This window comes from Papaver somniferum, chromosome 11, assembly GCF_003573695.1.
Source record: "Papaver somniferum cultivar HN1 chromosome 11, ASM357369v1, whole genome shotgun sequence".
In the NCBI taxonomy this organism is placed as follows: Eukaryota; Viridiplantae; Streptophyta; class Magnoliopsida; order Ranunculales; family Papaveraceae; genus Papaver; species Papaver somniferum.
Window position 1 is genome coordinate 75,078,334 of NC_039368.1, and position 22,729 is coordinate 75,101,062.

Genomic DNA, 22,729 nt, shown 5'->3' on the forward strand with positions numbered 1-22,729 from the left:
TTCTTTGGTATTAGTTTCCCTTCGTTTAAGAATACAACTTCGTGCATGAAAAGAGTTGTATCTGCTTCCCTTGTTTCATTCATATTTGCTTCTTCCATCTTTTGTATTCTTTCAGGGCATACAGAGGAGAAGTGTCCTGGTTTATCACATCTGTAACAAATAATGTTTGATCTATCCTTCTTTTCTTTCCCTTGGTTTTGATCATTCTGACTTGTTGTTCTATCTTGTGAGTTAAACCTTCCTCCCCTTCCTCGGCCTCTGTTTACTGTACCACCTCTTCCACGACCTCTTCCTCTTGTCGCAGAGTTTGTGTACAAGAGTTTTCCTTGAGTTTCTTCATTGTTTTCTTCATCAAGGATTGTCTCTTCATATGCTTTCAATCTTCCAATTATATCTTCATAGATAGTCTTCTTTAAATCTAAGACTTGTTCGAGAGAAGCTATGATATGAATATACTTGGATCTTGGTAAACTATTGAGAAACTTCTTTACCAATTATATAAAGACAACTCTCTTTTTTGATGTTTAGAAAATCTCTCAAAACTAAACACAAGCTCTAATATTGCTCATATAATCAACCACAACTTTGGTGATCATATATATATATAGAACTATGAATTCCTTTTCCTAATCCTATTACCTTATTACATGTCTTTCCTTTTCTTAGAACTAGATGACTTCTAATTCCCTTAGGATTACATAAATTTCCTAATCTTGTCCTAACCATCTTGTTAGTGACTTCTATGTTGAAGTCCAACAAAACCTAGGTAGGTTACAACTGGGAAAGAGACCTGACCCTATAAATACTCCACAATGTAAAACAAAGAAAGACTTCAGAACGAAACGAGAAAAGAAAGCAGCAATGATGTCTTATCTCCAAGCAGCAGCAGTGTTGTCGTATCTCCTAGCACTGATGTCTTATCTCCAAGAAGCAGCAACAACAATGATGTCTTATCTTCAAGCAACAGGAGCCTCCACCAAATCAGTGATAAGGTGTGGTCAACCGCATAACCCCGAAAGTAGTTCTAGTTCTGGCTTTAGCCTACCAAAGAGAATCCTGGAAAAGAAGTTATTGATTTTGGACCTAGATGAAACACTCGTACACAGAAATAAATCAATTACCAGAAACGGATCAACTGACAAGACGTGTGATTTTGCATATACTAAAGGAAACAATTATACATTTCTGTCATATTGAGGCCGTATGCTCAAAAGTTTTTGGAAAGGGTCTCCGAGTTGTTTGATGTAGTCTTCTTTACGGCTAGTTTCAAAGATAATGCAGATCGGGTACTTGATTTTCTGGACCCTCAAGGAAAGTTGTTTGTTGGGCGTTGCTATCATGACTCATGTACATATCTTGTTGACGGATCCTATGTCAAGGATCTAAGTATATTCAATGTCGATCTTGCCAAAGTTATCTTGGTTGATGATCGCCCCACTAACTTTCGTTGGCAAAGGGACAATGGCATTCCAGTTGCTAGTTGGTACTTCGATCCACAAGATGAAGAACTCGCTAGACTTCTCCCTTTCTTAGAGAGTTTGGCTCCTGCAAACGATGTAAGGCCCATCATTGCAGAGAGATTCACTTGTAGCAAGAATGAAAAGAGAGGCGGCGGTGGCAAACAAGAAAAGAGCATTGAAGCTTCAGAGGAGTTCGTATAAAAAAGCAACAAGGAATTTGTGCCAAGATCTTGTAATATGAGGATGGGAAACATGAACTAAGTTGATCTCTGGAAATTAGTATGCATCTATTTCCCCACGTCTTATATTTCCCTGAATCAGGGAAGGAGCTAAACTTGAGAGAGTCCAATTTTCTTTAGGTAAAAAGTCTGTTTTGGAGTCCAGTGAAAATTGTAACTAGTTATCTATGTGATTTTCAATTCAATCACAAGAGTTAAACTTAATGCTATAGTTGATGGAGATTTTTAATTAGTACTAGTATTATGTTACTATTGAAATTTACACAAATCTCTCATTTTGTTGTTAGGCTAAATAGTTTGTTACACGAGCATATTCATAAGCATAAATTTTCACTTCACTATATTTTGTTTTTATTTTTGTTCGGCAAGCGTAATGTATTTCATTGAAAATGAAAAAGCTTACAGGATGCAAGCCAAGTACAACTATGAGAAGGGAGGACAAGTTCACTAAGTGAAAATTGTCTATACAAGCACTTCAAGTTTTTAAAGGATTATAAACAGATATAGGTCTGATTTTCAACGCGATAGACAACCATAGGCCTGTTTTTTACAAATTTGCAAATGTAGGTCTCCATCCATGTTTCCATCCAAATCCGTTACTTTTGTCAATTTATCGGTCAACACGGTCAATTTCTCATCAGATGAGATGAGTTAATGATACTCAAATTACTCATTTGCCCTCTATACACGTGTAATCATCTCGGCGTTTGATCGGATTCTAATATTAATCCTGAAAAAATCAACGGGTTAGGTTAAAAACTACTCCGTTTTATGTTTTCTTTTCACTATGCAGTCCCACTTCTGTTGATGTATCAGCCATCGCAGCCATCGATTTAAAAAATGGCGGAGAAGAATTTGAAGAAAATGGTGAACTGAGGGTATTTGCCGATAGATTAAGACATGAATCTGAGGTCAAGAAGCAAATAAAGGTTGGTGAAATCGAGAAGAAACAGGGTTAAGACATGAAATTTTCTTCCATGGATTTAGGTCGAATTGTTAACAGTCTAGGGTTTGTACTGGTGCTGTGAAGATGATGGAATTGATCTTGTGTTGTTCGATTCAAGGGTTTTAATGAGATCTGAATCTGAAATAGAAAGGTCGTGTGTGTTGAATTCATGGGTTTTGGCTGAATTCAAACTCTCAATTGAAGGAAGAATCTGAAGTTTAGGTTTTGTGTGCAATTTGGTTGTAGTGTTTTGTTGTTCCGGTGGAGTGACTGGTGGTGCAGAATAGGGGTTTGCTGTTTCGATTATAATTTGGGTTGTAGCTGTTGATTTCGAAGTAATTGAAGGTGGTTGTTGTGAATCAGAAGAAGAAATAGGGTACTTGATGATTTTCAAATGGGCAGAGTTAAGAGCGGATTGAGGATTCTGGTAAGTGTGTTTGCTGTTGAGAATCACAGGTAAGGTTTGAATCTGTTATGAATTTGAAGATCAACATATGAATGGATGGGTGTGTGAAAGAGTTGATTTGGGGTTTTGATAATTTCTGAAGCTAAGGACAGGGATGAACGAGATTGAGCTGTTGGTGCTGTGGGTTATGGTGAATTTATAAGTTAGAGCACAAATCTGTGCCGGAAGGGGAAAATTATGGGTCATATTGATGTTGGATTTATGATGAGAATATTGTGGCAGTGATTCTGGGTATTAATAGAATGAGGATTGGGGTTTTACTTGTTCTGAGATGAATTGGGGCTTGTTGAAGTCTTATCTGTTGCTAACAATTGAAGATGATAGATGCCAATTAGTTGGTTATTTTTGGTGATGAACATGGAGTTGGTTGAATCTGTTGATGCAGGCAATTGAAGCGTGAGGCTATATAGAAGATGCCACTGGTGTTGTTGGAATGGGATGAGAAGATGTCTGTTTCTCCTCTTTTAAGAGTATGAACTGAAGCTACAGAGTTGCAGTTGCAGCTAGGGAAGTTAGGTTATGTTTTAGTGGGTTTGTGTTGTTGAGTTGGTAAGATGGTGATGCTGCACAGATTTTCAAACAGGTATAGGTTATAGAGTGTGGGTGATTTGAGGGAAGGGTTTGATGGGTTTGCTTGTTGTTGCAGTAATGGCCACAGTTTTGTTGATGCAGATAGACAAGATTCTGGAAGAGATGCAGATGAACTGTTGGTCGTGGTCAAGAACATGAAGCTTTAAATCATGAAAAACAGTGGTGTTGCTAAAGACGCTGGTTGCATTAATGGAGTCGTTGCAGCTGCAGCATGGTGCTGGTGCTTGCTTCCAAGGAATGTGTAAACTGATTGATTGAATTGTCTTGCTTTATAATCTTGATTATTGAATTGATGTTGATTAGAGAATGAGTAAAACTGGTGGTAAGTTGATGCTGGTAAGTTGATGTTGGTCTCCTGGCGGTAAGTTGATGCTGTTGCGGATGGATAACTGAAGGTGCAATGATCCCATACGTTTGAATCTGATATCTCATTTTGAAGTGCCACGTGTCAACTAGTGGTGATGTGTACATAGTCCACGTGGACAGAAACTGTACATTGAGATACCAACCGAATTGAGTTAGCAAATGAAACTCACCGAGTTGAAGAACTTAAATGTGAGATGAAGGACTTATAAATCTTTTTATCTTACACTAACGTTGCCAAAAAGATGAATAACCACCGTTAGTCGTTTTTTCAGTCAAAACCGACCTAAATTTATAACTTTCAAAAAAACGGGTTTATGATTGTCACCCTGAAAAGAAACAGGTTTATATCTATTTTTCACCCTTTTTTTTAATCATTTGACGATGAGATATACAATATAGGGTTCATGACACTTGTTAGTGGGCATGACACTTGTTATATGCTCAGTACAAACGTCTCACTCTCAACAACACTTGTCATATGATAGATGTACAAGTGTCAATCTCTCAACAATCAGGGGATACATAGTGAAAGAGTGAGCAGCTACATCGTCAACGTATTCCACCTCTAGTGCATATGCCGTAGAAAAAATATAGTTTATAAACCATTTTCAGGTTACTACCCACTCCTTCGTCTCTCCCTGCAAGTGCATATGCCGTAGAAAAAATATAGTTTATAAACCATTTTCAGGTTACTACTCACTCCTTCGTCTCTCCCTGCATTTCTGGTAACGTTGAGGAGCAAGAATATGTCTTGTTCTATTTGTAAAACGAGTACTATCAGCTTCTTTAACGTTTATAATGGACGTTATCTCGATAGACAGCCACAGTATGCACTTGGTGGACATGTGCGCGAAGGGGTTGCAGTATGTAACAATTGTTATGGAGAAGTCACTAAGATACTGAACTTTATAAACAACAACCAACATGAAAAATCCATATCCTATCCAGCGGATACCAATTGGGTAAGCATCGACTCTTTTAGGCTGTAAATGAATCTATGAACAAATTCTCTCTCACACTTATTCTTTAGCTCTGTCGATGAAAATTTGGATGCATGAGCATGGTGCTGACTTTATCTTATTAACATGTTAATGTTGGGTTTTCTTAGGGGAAGGTGGGTTGAGATAATGGAAGACCGAGAAAATTTTCATAGCGACTGTTGGGATATATGTTTTAAAATAATTCTTTTATACATTTATATCAACAATTTGAACTTGGCCCAGTGGTTAAGCATTCTGGGCCTGAAGGGTTAGGTCTCAGGATCGAATCCCTCCCCCTATTTTGGGGCCTTGGGGTCTTGGGAGGTGTCCAATCGTTTTTTTACTGTACTTAATTATGTTTTAATTGCGCTAATTATGGCATGATTTATTTGCCCGTTTTTTGACTGTTTCGAATGGAATTTTAATTGCAGTAATTAATCCAATTTATTCTCCATTAATCTGCATTGACTGCCTGGTTATAAAAACAGTTTTGAGAACAAAAAGAAAAAAAACAAGTTTTTACACTATTGTTTTTCTGAGAATCAAAAGACCAAAAATACTGAGCAAGAATAGATAGAGTAAAAGTGATCGATTTGTCATTATGTGCTTGAGAGATCGAAATAGAGTTTTTCTCGGTTGTTTTATCCTGGGAGCGTTGTGACGAAAAAGAACTGCTTGCACCGAATTCAAGGCAGAGCCACGAAACATCCGAAAGAGAGCGACCTGGTCGTGACTCAGCCGTTTTGTGTCTTAATCTCTGTTTTGCAGGTGTGAAATCGGCAATTGTTCCAACAATTTTAGGACGTTTCTTTTTTCCATGGAATCTGAAAAGAAAACAGTTGCTGATATCAACAAGCCGTTCAAGTTTGAAGGACTTCACTTCAGAAGATGGAAGCTAAAGTTGTTTCTCTACCTCAAACTGATGAAGTTGCACATGATGGTGACCTCCATCAAATCAGATGATCCACAAGATGCAGAAGCTACAGAAAAAGCATCTCCAGCCGCAACAAGTGCAACTCCTCAACCAACTGAAGAACCTGTTGTGACCCAAACTGCTGAAGAAAAACAAAAAGCCTATGAAAAATGGATTGATAATGACTTTGATTGTAAAAACTATATTATGAATGCTTTGTCTGACGATCTATATGAATATTACTCCACATTTTATACTGCTAAAGATGTGTGGGATGCCTTACAGAAGAAATATGATACTGAAGAAGCCGGATCGAAGAAATATGATGTAAGCCGCTACCTGAGATATCAAATGGTGGATGAAAAATCAGTCGTTGCTCAGGCTCATGAACTTCAGAAAATAGATCATGAAATTATGACGGACGGTATGAAAACTGATGAACAATTTCAAGTATCTGTATTGATTGATAAATTACCCCCATATTGGAAAGGTTTTCGTAATACTTTGCGTCATAAAACTAAGGAATTTTCTCTTAAAAGTTTGATTGTTAAGCTCAGGGTTGAAGAGGAAGCACGGAAAAAAGACAGAAAGGAAGATATTCTTATCGTTTTCAATAATAAGAATCAGACTCAACCGAGTTTGAAACCTAAGAAAAAACAGATGAAACCTGACCAGAACTAAAGGAAAGGAAAACCTAATCAAAACAAGAACCCACACCCATCAAGGAAATTTCAGAATTCTGATTCTGATTTCCTTTGTTATACTTGCGGTAAACCAAACCACATGGCTAGGGATTGCAGGAATAACAAAGGAAAGAATAACGCACAAGCTAATGCTGTTGAAAGCGTTATAATTGTCATGGTTTCTGATCCATAGATTCACATGGTTGGTGGAACCGATGGGTGGTGGATAGACAGTGGTGCTTCGCGCCATTGTTGTTTTGATAGGTCCATATTTAAGAGCTATGCAGAAATCAAGGATAAGAAAGTGTTGGTGGGAGACTCCCATACCAGTATAGTGAAAGGTTCTGGTACGGTAGAACTGAAGTTTACCTCTGGGAATACAATTATACTGAAAGATGTCCTCCACACTCCATAAATGAGAAAGAATCTTGTTTCCGGCTATCTTCTCAACAAGGCTGGGCTGTATCAAACTATTGGATCTGATGTTTACACAATTACTAAAAACAAAGTGTTTGTAGGAAAAGGTTATGTTGCTGATGGAATGTTTAAGCTTAATGTTGAAATGAATAAAATTGCATCTTCTTCTTATATGGTGTGTACTTTTAATGTTTGGCATGCTAGACTTTGTCATGTGAACAGTAGATCAGTAGATACCATGAGCAAGCAAGGTCTTATTCCAAAACTATCCATGCATGATTTTGAAAAATGTTAATCTTGTAGTCAAGCTAAGATAACCAAGAGTTCTCATAAATTTGTTATTAGAGAATCTGAACCATTGGAGTTAGTGCATTATGATTTGTGTGAATATGAAGGTATATTAACTAGAAATGGAAAGAGATATGTCATGACTTTTATTGATGATTATTCTAATTATAACTATGTTTACTTGCTAAGTCATAAGAATGAAGCTATTGAAAAATTTAAGGTTTTTATTGCTGAAGTTGAAAATTAATTTGGTAGGAAAATTAAGAGATTTCGTAGTGATAGAGGAACTGAATATGATTCTAAACCATTCACTGAAATTTATGAATCTTCTGGAATTATACATGAAAAAACTGCTTCGTATAACCCTGAAATGAATGGAAAAGATGAAAGAAAGAATCGTACATTTACTACTCTTGTGACTGCATGTTTGCTGAGTTCTATTGCTGCCCCTCATTGGTGGGGAGAAATTTTGCTGACTGTTTGCTATGTTTTGAATCGTGTGACAAATCCAAAACTAAAATTTCACCCTATGAACTTTGAAAAAACAGAAAACCAATGTATCTTATTTTAAAGTATGGGGTTGTTTGTCTTATGTTCGTATTCCTGATCCTAAAAGATCAAAGCTAGCTAGTAAAGCTTATGAATGTGTTTTTGTTGGGTATGCTCAAAACAGTAAAGCTTATAGATTTTTTGATCTAAATAATAAAGTTATTATTGAATCTATTGATGTTGATTTCTTTGCAGATAAATTTCCTTTTAAATCTAGAAATAGTGGGGGTTCTCTACCTAGTACAAGTTATGAACTTAGAATAGAAGAACCTAGAACTGCAGAGACTAGAGACGCTGAAATTGAACCCAGACGTAGTAAAAGGGCTAGGATTGCGACAGACTATGGTTCTTATTTTGAAGTTTATACCCTAGAGGAAGACCCTTCTAGTCTTCAAGAGTCACTTAATTCTCCTGAATCCGGTTTTTGGCAAGAAGCCATAGATAATGAAATGGACTCCCATAATCTTAATGGAACTTGGCACCTAGCAGATTTACCCCCTGGTTGCAAAGAAATAGGTTGTAAATGGGTACTTAAAAGGAAGTTGAATCCTGATGGTTCAGTAGACAAACACAAAGCTAGGTTGGTAGCTAAAGGATTTAGATAAAGAGAAGATGTAGATTTCTTTGATACTTACTCTCCCGTTACAAGATTGACTTCTATTCGTGTTTTGATTGTTGTTGCTGCTGTACATAATCTTGTTGTTCATCAAATGGATGTTAAAACAGCTTTTTTAAATGGTGAATTAGAAGAAGAAATTTACATGGAACAACCTGAAGGTTTTTCTGTTCCTGGTCAAGAACATAAAGTGTGTAAGTTAGATAAGTCATTGTATGGTTTGAAACAAGCTCCTAAGCACTGGCATGAAAATTTTGATAATTTGATGATTTCACATGGTTTCAGAATTAATGAAAGTGACAAATGCATATACTATAAGTTAGAAAACAATACATGCATCATGATTTGTTTATATGTGGATGATTTGCTAATTTTTGGTTCAAACTTGTCTGTGGTTGAAGAAACTAATAATATGCTTAAGTCTAACTTTGAAATGAAAGATTTGGGTGAAGCTAGTGTAATTCTGGGAATTAAGATTACTAGAACTAATGATGGTATTTCTTTGGATCAGTCTCATTATATTGAAAATATTTTAAAGAAGTACAACTATTTTGATTGTAAACCTGTGAGTACTCCTTTTGATGCTAGTGTTAAACTGTTTAAGAATACTGGTGATAGCATTAGACAATCTGAATATGCTAGTATAATTGGTAGTCTTCGTTATGCAACTGATTGTACCAGACCAGACATTGCATATATGCAGTGCGGGTTTTATGCAGGTTTACCAGTTGTCCTGGTTTGGAACACTGGAATGCAGTTGAGAGGGTTATGCGGTATCTTAAAAAGACCGTTAACCTAGGATTACACTATAAGAGATTTCATGCAGTCCTTGAAGAATACTGCGATGCTGATTGGAACTCTCTTTCAGATGACTCCAAGGCCACTGGTGGATATTTGTTTAATATTGCTGGTGACGCTGTGTCCTGGAAGTCAAAGAAACAGACAATTCTGGTTCAATCTACGATGGAGTCTGAATTGATAGCATTAGCAGCAGCTAGTGAAGAAGCAGGATGGTTCAGAAACTTGCTTTCTCAAATTCCTGTATGGGATAGACCGATACCAGCTATTATTATCCATTGTGATAGTACCACGGCTATTGCAAAAGTACAGAACTGTTTTTATAACGGTAAGAATCTACAAATGCGTCGAAAGCACAGCACAGTTAGAGAGTTTCTCACAACTAGTGTTGTACGTGTGGATCATGTTAGGTCGGAAGAGAACTTAGTTGATTCTTTAACGAAAGGATTAGCTAGGGAAAAGGTATTATATACCTCTAAAGTCATGGGACTTTTGCCCACTAGAAGTTGAGTCATTTTATGATGGATACCCACCTAGAAATAGGTTCAAAGGGAATAACGATTCACAAATTGATATGGAGATAGAATCATGCACCTTTCCCATGGCATGATATCCTGAAGCGGGTTAAGGTTTAGTTTTTTTTTTAACTCTTAATGAAGTCTATAGATCTGTATAGAGTGGGGTACCAAGCTACAGGAGTACCTTTGATAGACTCACCTATGTGAATGAGAAAGTGTGGCCGCTTTCTATGAGAACATGGGCAGTTCTCTAGAACATTCATTGAAACTGGGATAAGAACAGGGCCGTAATGTGCTGGCATTTAAGACTTTACTCTTAGTATAGTTGTGTGTGTGTTAAGTAATTTGTTCCCTCCATAGAGTTCAAAGACATGTGTTCACTCTGTGACAGAGTTCAGAGAATTTAATACTATGTAAGGGTTCAAAATCGAAAGATACGTTTGCTTATGCACATAACTATATGAATCTTGCTCAATGATTTTAAAAAAATAAGTGGGGATTGTTGGGATATATGTTTTAAAATAATTCTTTTATACATTTATATCAATAATTCGAGCTTGGCCCAGTGGTTAAGCATTTTGGGCCTGGAGGGTTAGGTCTCAGGATCGAATCCCTTCCCCTACCTTGGGAGGTCTCTTGAATTTGGAAAGTATTTTTGTTGTTATTAAAAGATTTTTTCAAACCGTTTTTTTACTGCACTTAATTATGTTTTATTTTTCCAAACCGTTTCTTTTACTGCACTTAATTATGTTTTAATTGCGCTAATTATGGCATGATTTATTTGCCCGTTTTTTGACTGTTTCGAATGGAATTTTAATTGCAGCAATTAATCCAATTTATTCTCCATTAATCTGCATTGACTGCCTGGTTATAAAAACAGTTTTGAGAACAGAAAGAAAATAACAAGTTTTTACATTATTGTTTTTCTGAGAATCAAGAGACCAAAAATACTGAGCAAGAATAGAGAGAGTAAAAGTGATCGATTTCTCATTGTGTGCTTGACAGATCGAAAGAGAGTTTTTCTCGACTGTTTTATCCTGGGGGCGTTGTGACGGAAAAGAACTGCTTGCACAAATTCAAGGCAGAACCACGAAACATCCTAAAGAGAGCGACTTGGTCGTGACTCAGCTCTCACTTTGTTTTGTATCTTAATCTCTGTTTTGCAGGTGTGAAATCGGCAATTGTTCCAACAACGACTTAGCTGATGATTTAAGAAAGGGATTTACTCGGATATTCAAGTGAAGCCTAGCAGTGGTCCTCCAATACGAGCCCATAAAATTTTGCTGGTTACCTTTTCTTTTTCATCAATTTTGGATCATTGTCATTATTTTCCCTTGGAATGCTTTTTATATCTTTTGTTTGAAATTGTAGGAAACGAGATTTGAAATATTGAAGAACATGCTATCATCGGATTGGTGTAAGGCTACACCAGAAGACTCCATTTCTCTCGCGGAATTCAATCATGAAGATCTTGACACCTTCTTCGAGTTTCTTTACCAAGGAGACTTGCATGTAGAGAAGTTTCAGAAACATTGTCGCTCTCTATTACTAGCAGCTGATAAGTATGATATTGTGCATCTGCAAAAGTTTTCTGAGCAACAGCTTGTTAAACTATTAAACTCGTCGAATGCACTCAAAATATTAGAAATCTCAGATGTTGTCTCGAACGAGAAAATAAAAGTTACTTCTTTGAAACTGATAATATTACGGTACAAAGAAATAGTTCTCACACCAAGTTTTGAAGAGTTTGCAAAAAAGAACCCACATTTGATGGTCCAGATCACTAGGGCTGCTCTTACTTATTCCAGCGAGAAGAGAATATGAAATTGGGTCAGGATATGCACAATGAGAACTCTTTTCTAATTACAGTTGGTACTAGGGATGTTGGAGTCGAAAATATAACTGGAAATGTTAATTTGTATATAGGAGGTGATAAATGTACTTTTGAATTTTGATGCTGTGAACTCACTTGTTTGGAGGGGTAAAAGAGAAATACGTGATGTTGTAGTTAGCGTTTTTTCTTTATTTTCGCGGGTTGCCCTCACGTAAACGAACATGTCACATACCACAAGAAGGGCGGCTAACATAAATCAAATGCTCTGATGTAAACGTATGCCACACGCATCCGCCTTCCACAGTAACAAAGAGTTTTCCTACAAAAGGCACTTTTTGGGTTGTTTTTGCTAAATTTTCAATCCACTCCTTGGAAAAAGCTCTGAGAAATCAGTTTCATTTTTACAGTAAAAATTCAGATTCGATTTTGAGATTCTTAAGAGAAAGATGCATCTATGGCCATCGATGAAGATCAGAGAATCATTCACAGTAGATAACCTCTGGAAAATTAGAAAAGTGAATAGTGATAAAAAGAATAAAGAATCTACACTTAACAAGAAATTACTAGACAATGAAGTAAATGGTCAAGACGAAGAAGGAGGAGTATCTTCTTCAGATAATAATGACAAGAACAAGTTCACTGGATTCTTAACACATCTCAAAGATTTAATTTGTAGCTGTTTTTGTGGTTAGCGAATTCAAGGTACAGACTCCCCTCTTTATCTATTAATTTTTCTCCATTTTTAGGGTTTTTGGTTTCGGAAAATTTTAGAATATTTCAGTTTACTGCTAATTAGTGATTAACTGAAAAACCTAATGTTAGGTAGTATTGAATTGATTAATTGGAAGTGAAATTTTCTAAGGAACTCATATAGAACTATCATTTCAGTAGAATTTTGCTTATTGATTGGTAGTACTGAACTGCTGATTAGCCTAAGCAGATTACTTTGTGCAGATTCTTCTATGGGATTCCTGTGTTTTTTCTTTCTTGTTAAAACCAGTATCCCAAATATTTGAAATATTAAATGAATCGTAGGTTGACTTTGATTTTCTTTGTGTGCTTATGGTGAAATTATTAAATTTAGAGTACTATGGCGGCACGCTTGTGACTGTATGGTAGAACCAGTCTCTTCCTTGGAATATTGGATTTTATTTGACTTCTCAGGGAGGAGAATGTATATTTGGGAAAATGAGTTTGTTTCTTTGAAGTATCTAAATCTGCGGTTATCCCATTCCAAGGATTATTCTTCTTGAGCCAATCGGAATTATAATGTGGTTTAATGTTTGGGACTTTGGAGGAACATGGGTTCTTAAGCTTAAGTCGACAACATGTAGTAGTATAAAGCCCTTCCCTAGTCTGAAAATGTTTTGTTTTTTGTATATGCGTATTGCTCAGACCTTGTTTTTCATTTGGTATCTCTGGTACATCTAGTAAAGGCGTATAGTTATTTTCTTAAGTCTCATCTAGAGAATTTTAGATATTTAGAGCATAATTAGAGTAATGTAGGTTTAACAGTGAAAGTTGATTGGATTTATCTAGAGCTTTAGAACTATTGCTCTACAATTTTCTCGTTTGTTGGCGAGTGATGAAGTCGGCCGTATACTTCCCTGCATAAGGAAGCTGGTGGATAAGTTTTGTGATGCAGAGGAGTAAATTCCAAATAGCCTAATCTCTGGCTTTTTGTGATGCAGAGGATGTTATAGTAAAATATACATTTTGATTGCTAGCCGTTTCTCCTTACAAGACTTGTTTGCAACAAACTCATTTCTAGACTATCAAGACATACAGGATCTTGTATAAGAAAACATGATGAACCCGAAACCATGGCTATTCTGGTAACAGTATTTAATGAGCATGTAGTAGTGTGATGAGATGCTGAGATTGGAACACTGAAAAAACAGTTTCGGGATCAGATTCACCATAAGAAGGGTCGTGTTATTATGATCAAAGTTGTTACAAGGAGAGATGCGTCAGTGTAAAATAGACTTTGTTGATCACTTTAAAGACTTCTAAAGCTTGCTTTGATAACTCACTTCAGTATAGAGAACTACCTCTCACGAAAAAACAAAAGATTAGCCGACTTACTAGACCTTAGTAGCCAGAAACATTAAGGGGCACCACAGTATACTGCTAATTAGTGATTCATTGAAAACCCATGTTAGGTAGTATTGTTTGATTAATTGGAAGTGAAATATTGAGGAAATAGGAAATCATTTCACTATTTCAGTAAAATTTTTCTTTATGGATAGATTTCACCATGTTTGGTAGTACTGAACTATTGATTTGCGTTGGCAGATTACTTTCTAGTGTAGATTCGTCTATGGAGGTTTCTTTTAATTGGTAGTACTGAACTATTACAGTTTTAATTATTCCCTCCGTTTCTAAAAAATATGCAGGTTTTTTTTTTGGGTATGTCAAAAAAATAGGCTTTTTCGTATGTAGAAAGTCAAATGTTATGATTTTACTACTATACCCATAGAGGGACCACTTATCTCTTTCCATTTCCTCTCCTAATATAAAAAGGGGATCACTTGTCTTTCTTTTTTCTCTAATAACAAATAAGTGGGACCAAATGATAGATTAGGAAAAAACGTGGAAAATTGGATCCAACGATTAGTTTTCTTAATTTTCGTGAAGACGAAACAAGTCTATTTTTTTAGAAACGGAGGGAGTATTACAATTACTGGTTTCAAGTTTCAACTAATCTTTTCTGCAGATGAAGAGCTCTATTTTGGTCTGGTCTCTGATTCAAAATTTATCACAGGAAACACCAATTTACACAACAAATGACAACTCTCTAGCTGGTTGTCATGGACATGACACTAACCTCATCAGAGCAACGAATCTGGGGGTCTCAAACCTTGGATGTGATGAAATTGAATATGTTAATTTCAGAGACATGAACTGACATGCTTTTCGTGCCACTGTCATTGTTGCTGGACGTGCCCACAACTACCTAGGGATGTTCAGAAGAATACGCATACCTCATGGACATATCCATGCCAAATGAATATCCAACCAACCAGCTAACTATCCAACTACTTTCTTTGATTACATCCATATATACCCTGACAAAAACATGTAACTAGGCAGATAAAAATCATCTTTTGATACCCTCATGAAACTTTGTTGACCTACCACATTAATATTGACAACCACCAGGACCACCACCACATCCATATATCAACCAAAGTTCTCCATCTCTCACACCAACCTAGAAAGAAAAAAAAATCAAAAAATGGTGCAACATCATCCAATTGGAGAAGCAAATGAGCAAAGTCCATTCGGATCTCTATCTCCCACAGAATTTTACACTAAACATTCAGTAGCTCATTCATCATCCTTCATCACAAACTCAAGAGGCTTAAAACTCTTCACTCAATCATGGACACCACTTCCACCAACCAAGATCATCGGAATCGTCGCCATGGTTCATGGATTTACAGGTGAATCCAGCTGGTTTGTTCAGCTCACAGCTATTCACTTTGCAAAATCTGGGTTTATCACTTGTGCTATTGATCACCAAGGTCATGGATTCTCTGATGGTCTTCAATGTCACATACCAGATATTAACCCAGTTGTTGATGATTGTATCAGTTACTTCGATTCATTTAGGGCACAACATTCACAGTCACTACCTTCGTTCATTTTCGCTGAATCGCTTGGCGGAGCGATCGCGCTGTTGATTCATCTTCGCCGTGGTAAACCATGGGATGGGATTGTTCTTAATGGTGCTATGTGTGGAATTAGCCCCAAATTTAAACCACCATGGCCGTTGGAACATTTCTTGTCTGTTGTAGCTTGGGTTGTTCCTACTTGGCAGGTAGTTCCGACTCGTGGATCGATACCGCTAGTGTCGTTCAAGGAGGAATGGAAGAGGAAATTGGCGGTGGCGAGTCCTCGGCGTAGTCAGGCGAGGCCTAGAGCAGCTACAGCATTGGAGTTGCTAAGGGTTTGTAGAGAGGTGCAGGAAAGGTTTGGTGAAATTGAAGTACCATTGCTGATTATTCATGGCGGAGATGATGTTGTGTGTGATCCTGCTTGTGCAGAGGAATTGCATAAGAAAGCTGCTAGTAAGGATAAGACAATTAGGATTTTTCCTGGTTTGTGGCATCAGCTGGTAGGGGAGTCGCAGGAGGATGTGGATTTGGTTTTCAACGGTGTTATCGAGTGGCTCCGTGAACGAGCTGAGCAAGTTGCTGCCACTGGTGGTGATTAGAGACTCTATCTTCTGAATAATTGCACTGTAAGATGAACCTTTGGTATAGTGGTGGTGGAGATAAAGTGTGTAACAGTTTAGTGTTTAAGAAGATGAAATATAGATGCTTAATGCCTGTTATCTCTTTTTCTCTGACTATGAACTGATTCCTTAAATTTGGATATAATAGTCATAGCATTCTGTTAAGAATCCGATTGACACTGCAAATGAATTATGGTAGCTGTTTACATTTGTTTTTTGAGACTATGTGAATTGCTTAAGCTCAAGTCCTCAGCTCCCTCTTTGCACCCATTTTAATCCCTCTGATCAAAATGGTTCCTAGTTAGCCTCAACAGACTTGGTTTGTAACAAAGATGAAGACTCCCCTAATCACCTGCTATATTTGTTGTAGCACTACTGAATGTCAAACTTGGCTTCTCCCTTAATCTCAAGGCATGAATTTGTTGCTGCAGAGACCCATACCTAAGGCTCAAGTCAGAGTCCTGCAGCGGTAAGCATATGCCCACAGAAATGGCAAATAACACAACTTAAGCAGTATGATAGATTAGATTTTCTGAATTGACCAAGTTCCAGTTTAAAGCTCTCTAGATGATTTATGCCAAATTGGCAAAGAGAATGGGCACGAATTCTTAGCAAGATAAAGAAGAATGAATCCGTGAATTCAATTCCAGGCACATCAATTAGCGGATATCATATTGACAGAAAACAAGCTTATATTTTTATTAAAAAAGAAAGTTCAGACCATTACAGACCTCACAGATGGACACACAGACACTAATAAGAGATCACAACAAACGGGATTATATGAACCTATTCTTTATTGTTCACATTCCACACTAAAACCCAACACAAGAATTGAGCATGGCAGAGACACACATTTCACTGCCAAATGTAACTCTTAACCAGAAATCTGGATACACTTGACTTCAGGCTTCTTCTCTTCAACTTTGGGAACACTCACAGTAAGGACTCCGTTCTCCAACGACGCCTTAACTTCATCAACTTTTGCATTCTCCGGCAATCTGAATCTCCTTAAAAACTTACCACTGCTGCGTTCAACCCTATGCCATTTATCATTCTTCTCTTCTTTCTCTCTACTTCGTTCACCACTAACCTGAAGAACTCTTCCTTCTTCAACTTCAACTTTCACTTCCTCTTTCTTAATTCCAGGAAGATCTGCTCGGAAAATATGCGCTTCTGGGGTTTCTTTCCAGTCGATTCTAGTGTTTGCCAATTGTGATGTTTCTTTTGAGATTTCAGAACGAGCTGGAAAAGAAAGTGCAGAAGAGGAAGAACCGGAGAATGGGAAATCTTGGAATGAATCCCAAATGTCTACTGAGAATGGGTCGAAGATATTTGTCCTTTGGTTGCCGAAGAAACTTGGAATCATCGACATTGTTGAGATTTTTGGGGTTCTGAGGTTTAATTTGAAAAACTGTTTTCTGAGAATTCGTAATTTTTGAGGTTTAGTTTGGAAACTGTTTTTGAGAATTTGCAAATGAGGTTATGAGATTTCAAAATGTTTATGACGCGAATGAGATCTGATAATTCTCGACGGCTGTAGAAATTGAAGAACAATGTTTGTTCTAGAAATGTCTATTTTTCACTTTCGGATGCCAAACATTTTATACTAGAAATTGTCTAGTAACTTCGGTTGACCTTTTGACCAAATGGACCATACGGTTCAAATAATTGCCAAATGGAAGAATATGACCATCCAGGTGGATGCGACCCCACCCTACCCTAGGTCGATGGTAACTTTAGCCCGGTCGGTTAGAACAACTCCAATAGGATGGATAAACAAGTACGAAGAAGCGGAGGTAACAATCACACCCAATATTTCGCTTAGCAATTTGTATGGACAAACTCCAATATACTTTCAATAGAATTAACTAGACAGTCAAACTCAATCTTTAGAAAAGTATATCAAAGAGTTTATATCTCAATTTCTCAATTCAATCCGCAATCAAACAAATAGGAATTTGCGAGCCCGATTGAATAAGAGAAATAACTTGGACGGTATCACAAACCAATATCCAGGTGTCAATCAATTCGATAAACAACCCAAAGGCCGGATTCAAGAACTGATTGAACTTAACGCACAACCTGTGATATTTCTATTATATAAACAAATATAATGCGGAAAAGAAATAACACAGACACCAGAAATTTTGTTAACAAAGAAACTGCAAATGCAGAAAAACCCTAGGACCTAGTCCAGCTTTGAACACCACACTATATTACGCCGCTACAGACACTAGCCTACTACCAATGAACTTCAGACTGGAATGTAGTTGTGACCTAATCAATCTCACACTGATCAAGGTACAGTTGTGCTGCTTACGTCTCTGAACTCCAACAGGATTCGACGCACTTGATTCCCTTAGTTAATCTCACCCACAACTAAGAGTTGTTACGACCCAAAGTTGAAGACTTGATAAACAAATCTGTCTCACACAGAAAAGTCTATTGAGATAGATAAATCTGTCTCCCACAGAAATACCTATAAGTTTTGTTCCGTCTTTTGATAAATCAAGGTGCACATGAACCATTGATAAACCAGACTTATATTCCCGAAAAACATCCTAGTATTATCAATCACCTCACAATATCTTAATTGTATGGAAGCGAAACAAGATATTGGGGAATCACAAACGATCAGACGAAGATATTTGTAACTTCTTTTTATCTTGCCTATCGGAGATCAATCTCGAGTAAATCTTAGAGAAGATAGTACTCAATATGATAGAACATGGCAAGATCATAACAGGCAACTACACAGAAAATAGTTGTGTTAGAGCATTGCTCGGTCGAACTCGCATGCGTTGTTATCTCAAGCATGTTTGTCGATGTTAATGTTCAAAACTATAAGTCTTGATTTCTAGTCTATTATAGCTAAGTCTCGTACTAGGATAGAAAGTGTAGTTGAGCTCAAGGACTTCATGGAGATTCATCATACAAGTATAAGAACTACTCAATGAACCGGTGGAACTTCTCGACAAAAAGGTATGTGAAGACTTGAACTTATCTATCACTCAAAAGTCTATCTACTCTATCTCCTACTCTTTGAGACAAGAAGTCGTATGCTATATATATAGACTTTGATTATATACATTTGGTATTTCGATTCGAGTATGTCTCTCCTATCTATATCTCGAAATATGCGTTGGTAAGCTTTTCGCTTTAACCAAGTTTATCTTTACCATGTGACGAAAGTCATGATATGTTTCAATCATCTTGAAAATTGCTTTGAAGAGAAATGGTGTAACAACTATATAACGTCCTCTAAGAATGTTTCAATGATTGAAATGAGAGTTTAGATTACATAACCAATGGTGGACATAAGCATTATTGTGGAAACACATTTATGTATAAGTCATATTCCTTGAACCAAAGTTTGCGAACTTTGTTGTTCAAGAGAACCGGAAGAATGGCGTGAGCCAAATCCGCGAACTGCCGAAGTTCTCAAACCCGAGAATTTCTGCTGGAGTTCAAAAACTACTTGTGTGAAGCTAAGTCCGCGAACTGGAGAAGTTCTCATACCCGAGAATTTCTGCTGGAGTTTGTAAACTCTGCCCGGTAACTTAAGTCCGCGAACCTAGTCTGCGAACTTGGGAAGGTTATATATATGAAGATGATTTCTGAACTTAAACTTAAAAATACTAAGGAATGCAGTTTGCAAAGCGTGGCTATAAAAGTTCATGAACTGATTCAAGTGAATCAAATCATCTTTGCTTCAATTATGTGTTGTGTAGTACATGAGATTTCCTTGCAATTGAACAACTCTCTAACTAGTTCATTTGAAGTCATTTGAACTAGTTATGGTGAAGAAGAACGTGGTTGATATGAAATGCTCATATGGCTAACTTTTTGGTTACTTATTGTTGAACCAACAAGTGCATGCGTTTGGGTACGGTTAACAAACTTAGAAGCATGCATTTTCAAGTGTGTATAACAAGCTAAGTTTTCGATCTAACGGTTGATAAATATTAGTTTGAATCTAAATCATAATTTCATCTAACGGTGGATATTGATTGCTTTGTTACCAAGGTAACTTAATTGCAAACCCTGATTTGAAAGACTATATAAGGGGAACTCTAGAATCTGTGAAAAACTAATCCCCACACCTCACGTGTGATACTAGTTTGCATACTAGAGTCAGTTCTCCTTTAACCTTTGGTTTTCTTCTTCTAAAACCAGGTTAACGACTTAAAGACTTAATTGGGATTGTGAAGCCAGACCGATACTACTTTTATCGTAGTTGTGTGATCTGATCATGCATCTTCTATCGTACGATTACAATCATATTGATTGTCTTAAGATTGATATCTCCGATAGGCAAGATATAAAAAGTAATCACAAACATCTTCGTCTCATTGTTTGTGATTCCGCAACATCTTGTTTCGCTACCATACGATTAAGATTGTTGTGAGGTGATTGATAACTCTAGGTTGTTCTTCAGGAATATAAGACCGGATTATCAATTGGTTCTTGCTCACCTTGATTATTATCAAAAGACGGAACAAAACCTATTAGGTTTTATCTTTGGGAGACAGATTGATCCTTTGATAGACTTGTTTGTGTGAGACAGATTTGTTTATTGTCAAAGCCTGCGATTTTGTGTCGTAGCAACTCTTAGTTGTGGGTGAGATCAGCTAAGGGAATCAAGTGCGCAGTATCCTGCTGGGATCAGAGGCGTAGGGAGTACAAATGTACCTTGGATCAGTGGGAGACTGATTGGGGTTCAACTACAGTCCCGTCCGAAGTTATCTTGGAGTAGGCTAGTGTCTGTAGCGGCTTAATACAGTGTGTGTTCAATCTGGACTAGGTCCCAGGGTTTTTATGCATTTTCGGTTTCCTCGTTAACAAAATTCTGGTGTCTGTGTTATTTCTTTTCCGCATTATATTTTGTTATATAATTGAAATATCACAGGTTGTGCGTTGTTCAATAGATTGGAATATCTGACCATTTGGTTTTTGATTTAAATTGATTGACACTTGGATATTGGTCTTTGGTACCATCCAAGTTATCTCTCTAGTATTTGATAAAGACTCGCAGATTTCTATTTGCTTGAGTATATATCAAATCGAGAAATTGAGATATAAACTCTTTGATATACTTTTATCTAGATTGAGTCTGACTGTCTAGTTGATTCTCTAGAAATTATATTGGAGTTTGTCCATACAGATTTCTAAGAGAAATATTGGGTATGGTTGTTGTGCCCCCGCTTTTTCAATTGGTATCAGAGCAGGCAAACACGTTAAAGACCTTATAAGTTTGTGTTTGTAGTGATATGATTATGAACGAGTGTATCTCTAATAACGTACCAGTTCAGAAATTACCAAATGATTCTAAAAGCTTGGATTCACCTGAGAGAACTATCACATCTAAGCCAATATCTAAACATTCTATTGATGTAAAAACTATTGATTGGGAAATTCTCCTAGAAGAACAGTTGGATGACCTTTCTGATGAAGGTGATTCAGATATTGATAGAGATGTTGATGAGGAAGTCTCAGAGTATGTTAAGTTTTTGGATTCGTGGAAGATGAAGAAGATTACAACTTCTCATGTCTCACCTCATCTGACTCCTATCTGTCGAGAAAACAAAAAATTGAGAAGATGTTACGCAGGTGTTTATTTTTTGAATCGTTCTAACGAATCGATCCTCAAGGATTCTGAGGAAAACCTACTTATGCAGTCACTTGAATGTGATAATCTTTATCAAAAGTATTTTTTGTTGAATAGAAACTTGTGGAATCTGAAGCAAGGTTTAACTCTCAACAAATTAGTTTTAATGACAGAGAAAGTGCTTGTCTCGCTCGAGAAAAACGCCTTGAGGCTGATTTAGCTGTTTCTCTTGATAAAATCAAGATGTTGGAAGATGACTTGAAAATGTTCAATACTAGTTCAAGCAAATTAACCACTATGCTAGGAGCAAGTAAAAATCATCGTGATACACGAGGATTGGGCTATAAGGGAATAGATGCTCCAAGTATTAGCAAAGAGGTTAAATTTGTCAAGGCTAGTGATTCTTCTCAACAAAAGGTTTCCACTGATGGAAAAAGTGAAATACCTTCACCGGCACTTAAGGTTCAAAAGAGCAAAGAATATCAACCTCCAAAGTCAGCACATACGGATCGAGGTAAGAACATTCCTTATGTTTGCCACTATTGCGGAAATAAAGGTCACCTGGAAAGGAGATGTCGTTTTCGTATAAGGAATAAGAAACTTCATGATGTTGTTGTTTGGGCATCACAAGAAGTTTTGAAACCAAGATCATATGCTAAGGCTAATCCCCTTAACATTACAGGTTGTAACTTTCCAACCTTTAGGCAAAGGAATCGTTGTTGTGATAAACCTGGATTTGCCTATAAACGTTATACGAAGCCTTTTCACAATCGTAATGGTTATCAAAAGGATAACTTCGTAAATACGAAGACAGGATCCGATGCTCCCAATTGGAGAAAGACTAACTTGCAAAATAATAGTCAATCCAATTCTCTTCCGAGAAATCTTGAAGAGAGTAATTGGAAGAAGGTTCTGGTTGTTCCTAAACACACTCAGAAGTGGGTACCAAAGAAAGCTAATGATGCTTTGAGTGTGAAAAGGAATGATCTTCCAGAAAATTCCATGACTATGGAGAAGGAAATATCCATGATGTTGGAACTTAACAAGTTTTTTGGAAAAATGGAATTGGGTGTGAAAGGCACTAAAAGTGATCCCTTTCATGATAATACAAAGGTCAATTGTGGTGAACAAGACATTGTTCACCCCAACACAACTTGATTGTGTTGTAAGTGCATTCTCACCAAGGAATGCCCTGCTATGTATACGGCGAGGTA

At 37.0% G+C, this 22,729-nt stretch overlaps 2 protein-coding genes across 2 annotated transcripts; one reads left to right on the top strand and one right to left on the bottom strand.

Moving 5' to 3' along the window:
* Positions 1 to 12,022: 12,022 nt before the first annotated feature.
* LOC113322220 (caffeoylshikimate esterase-like) lies at positions 12,023 to 16,124 on the top strand. Its single transcript, XM_026570276.1, has 2 exons — positions 12,023 to 12,366; positions 14,429 to 16,124. Exon 2 carries the CDS (start codon positions 14,903 to 14,905, stop codon positions 15,881 to 15,883), a length of 981 nt encoding a protein of 326 aa, XP_026426061.1. The 5' UTR covers positions 12,023 to 12,366; positions 14,429 to 14,902; the 3' UTR covers positions 15,884 to 16,124.
* A 454-nt stretch (positions 16,125 to 16,578) lies between these two features.
* Positions 16,579 to 17,461, bottom strand: LOC113322857 (17.8 kDa class I heat shock protein-like). The gene has a single exon (XM_026571030.1). The coding sequence runs from the start codon at positions 17,277 to 17,279 to the stop codon at positions 16,782 to 16,784; it is 498 nt and encodes a 165-aa protein (XP_026426815.1). The 5' UTR covers positions 17,280 to 17,461; the 3' UTR covers positions 16,579 to 16,781.
* Between the last annotated feature and the right edge of the window lie 5,268 nt (positions 17,462 to 22,729).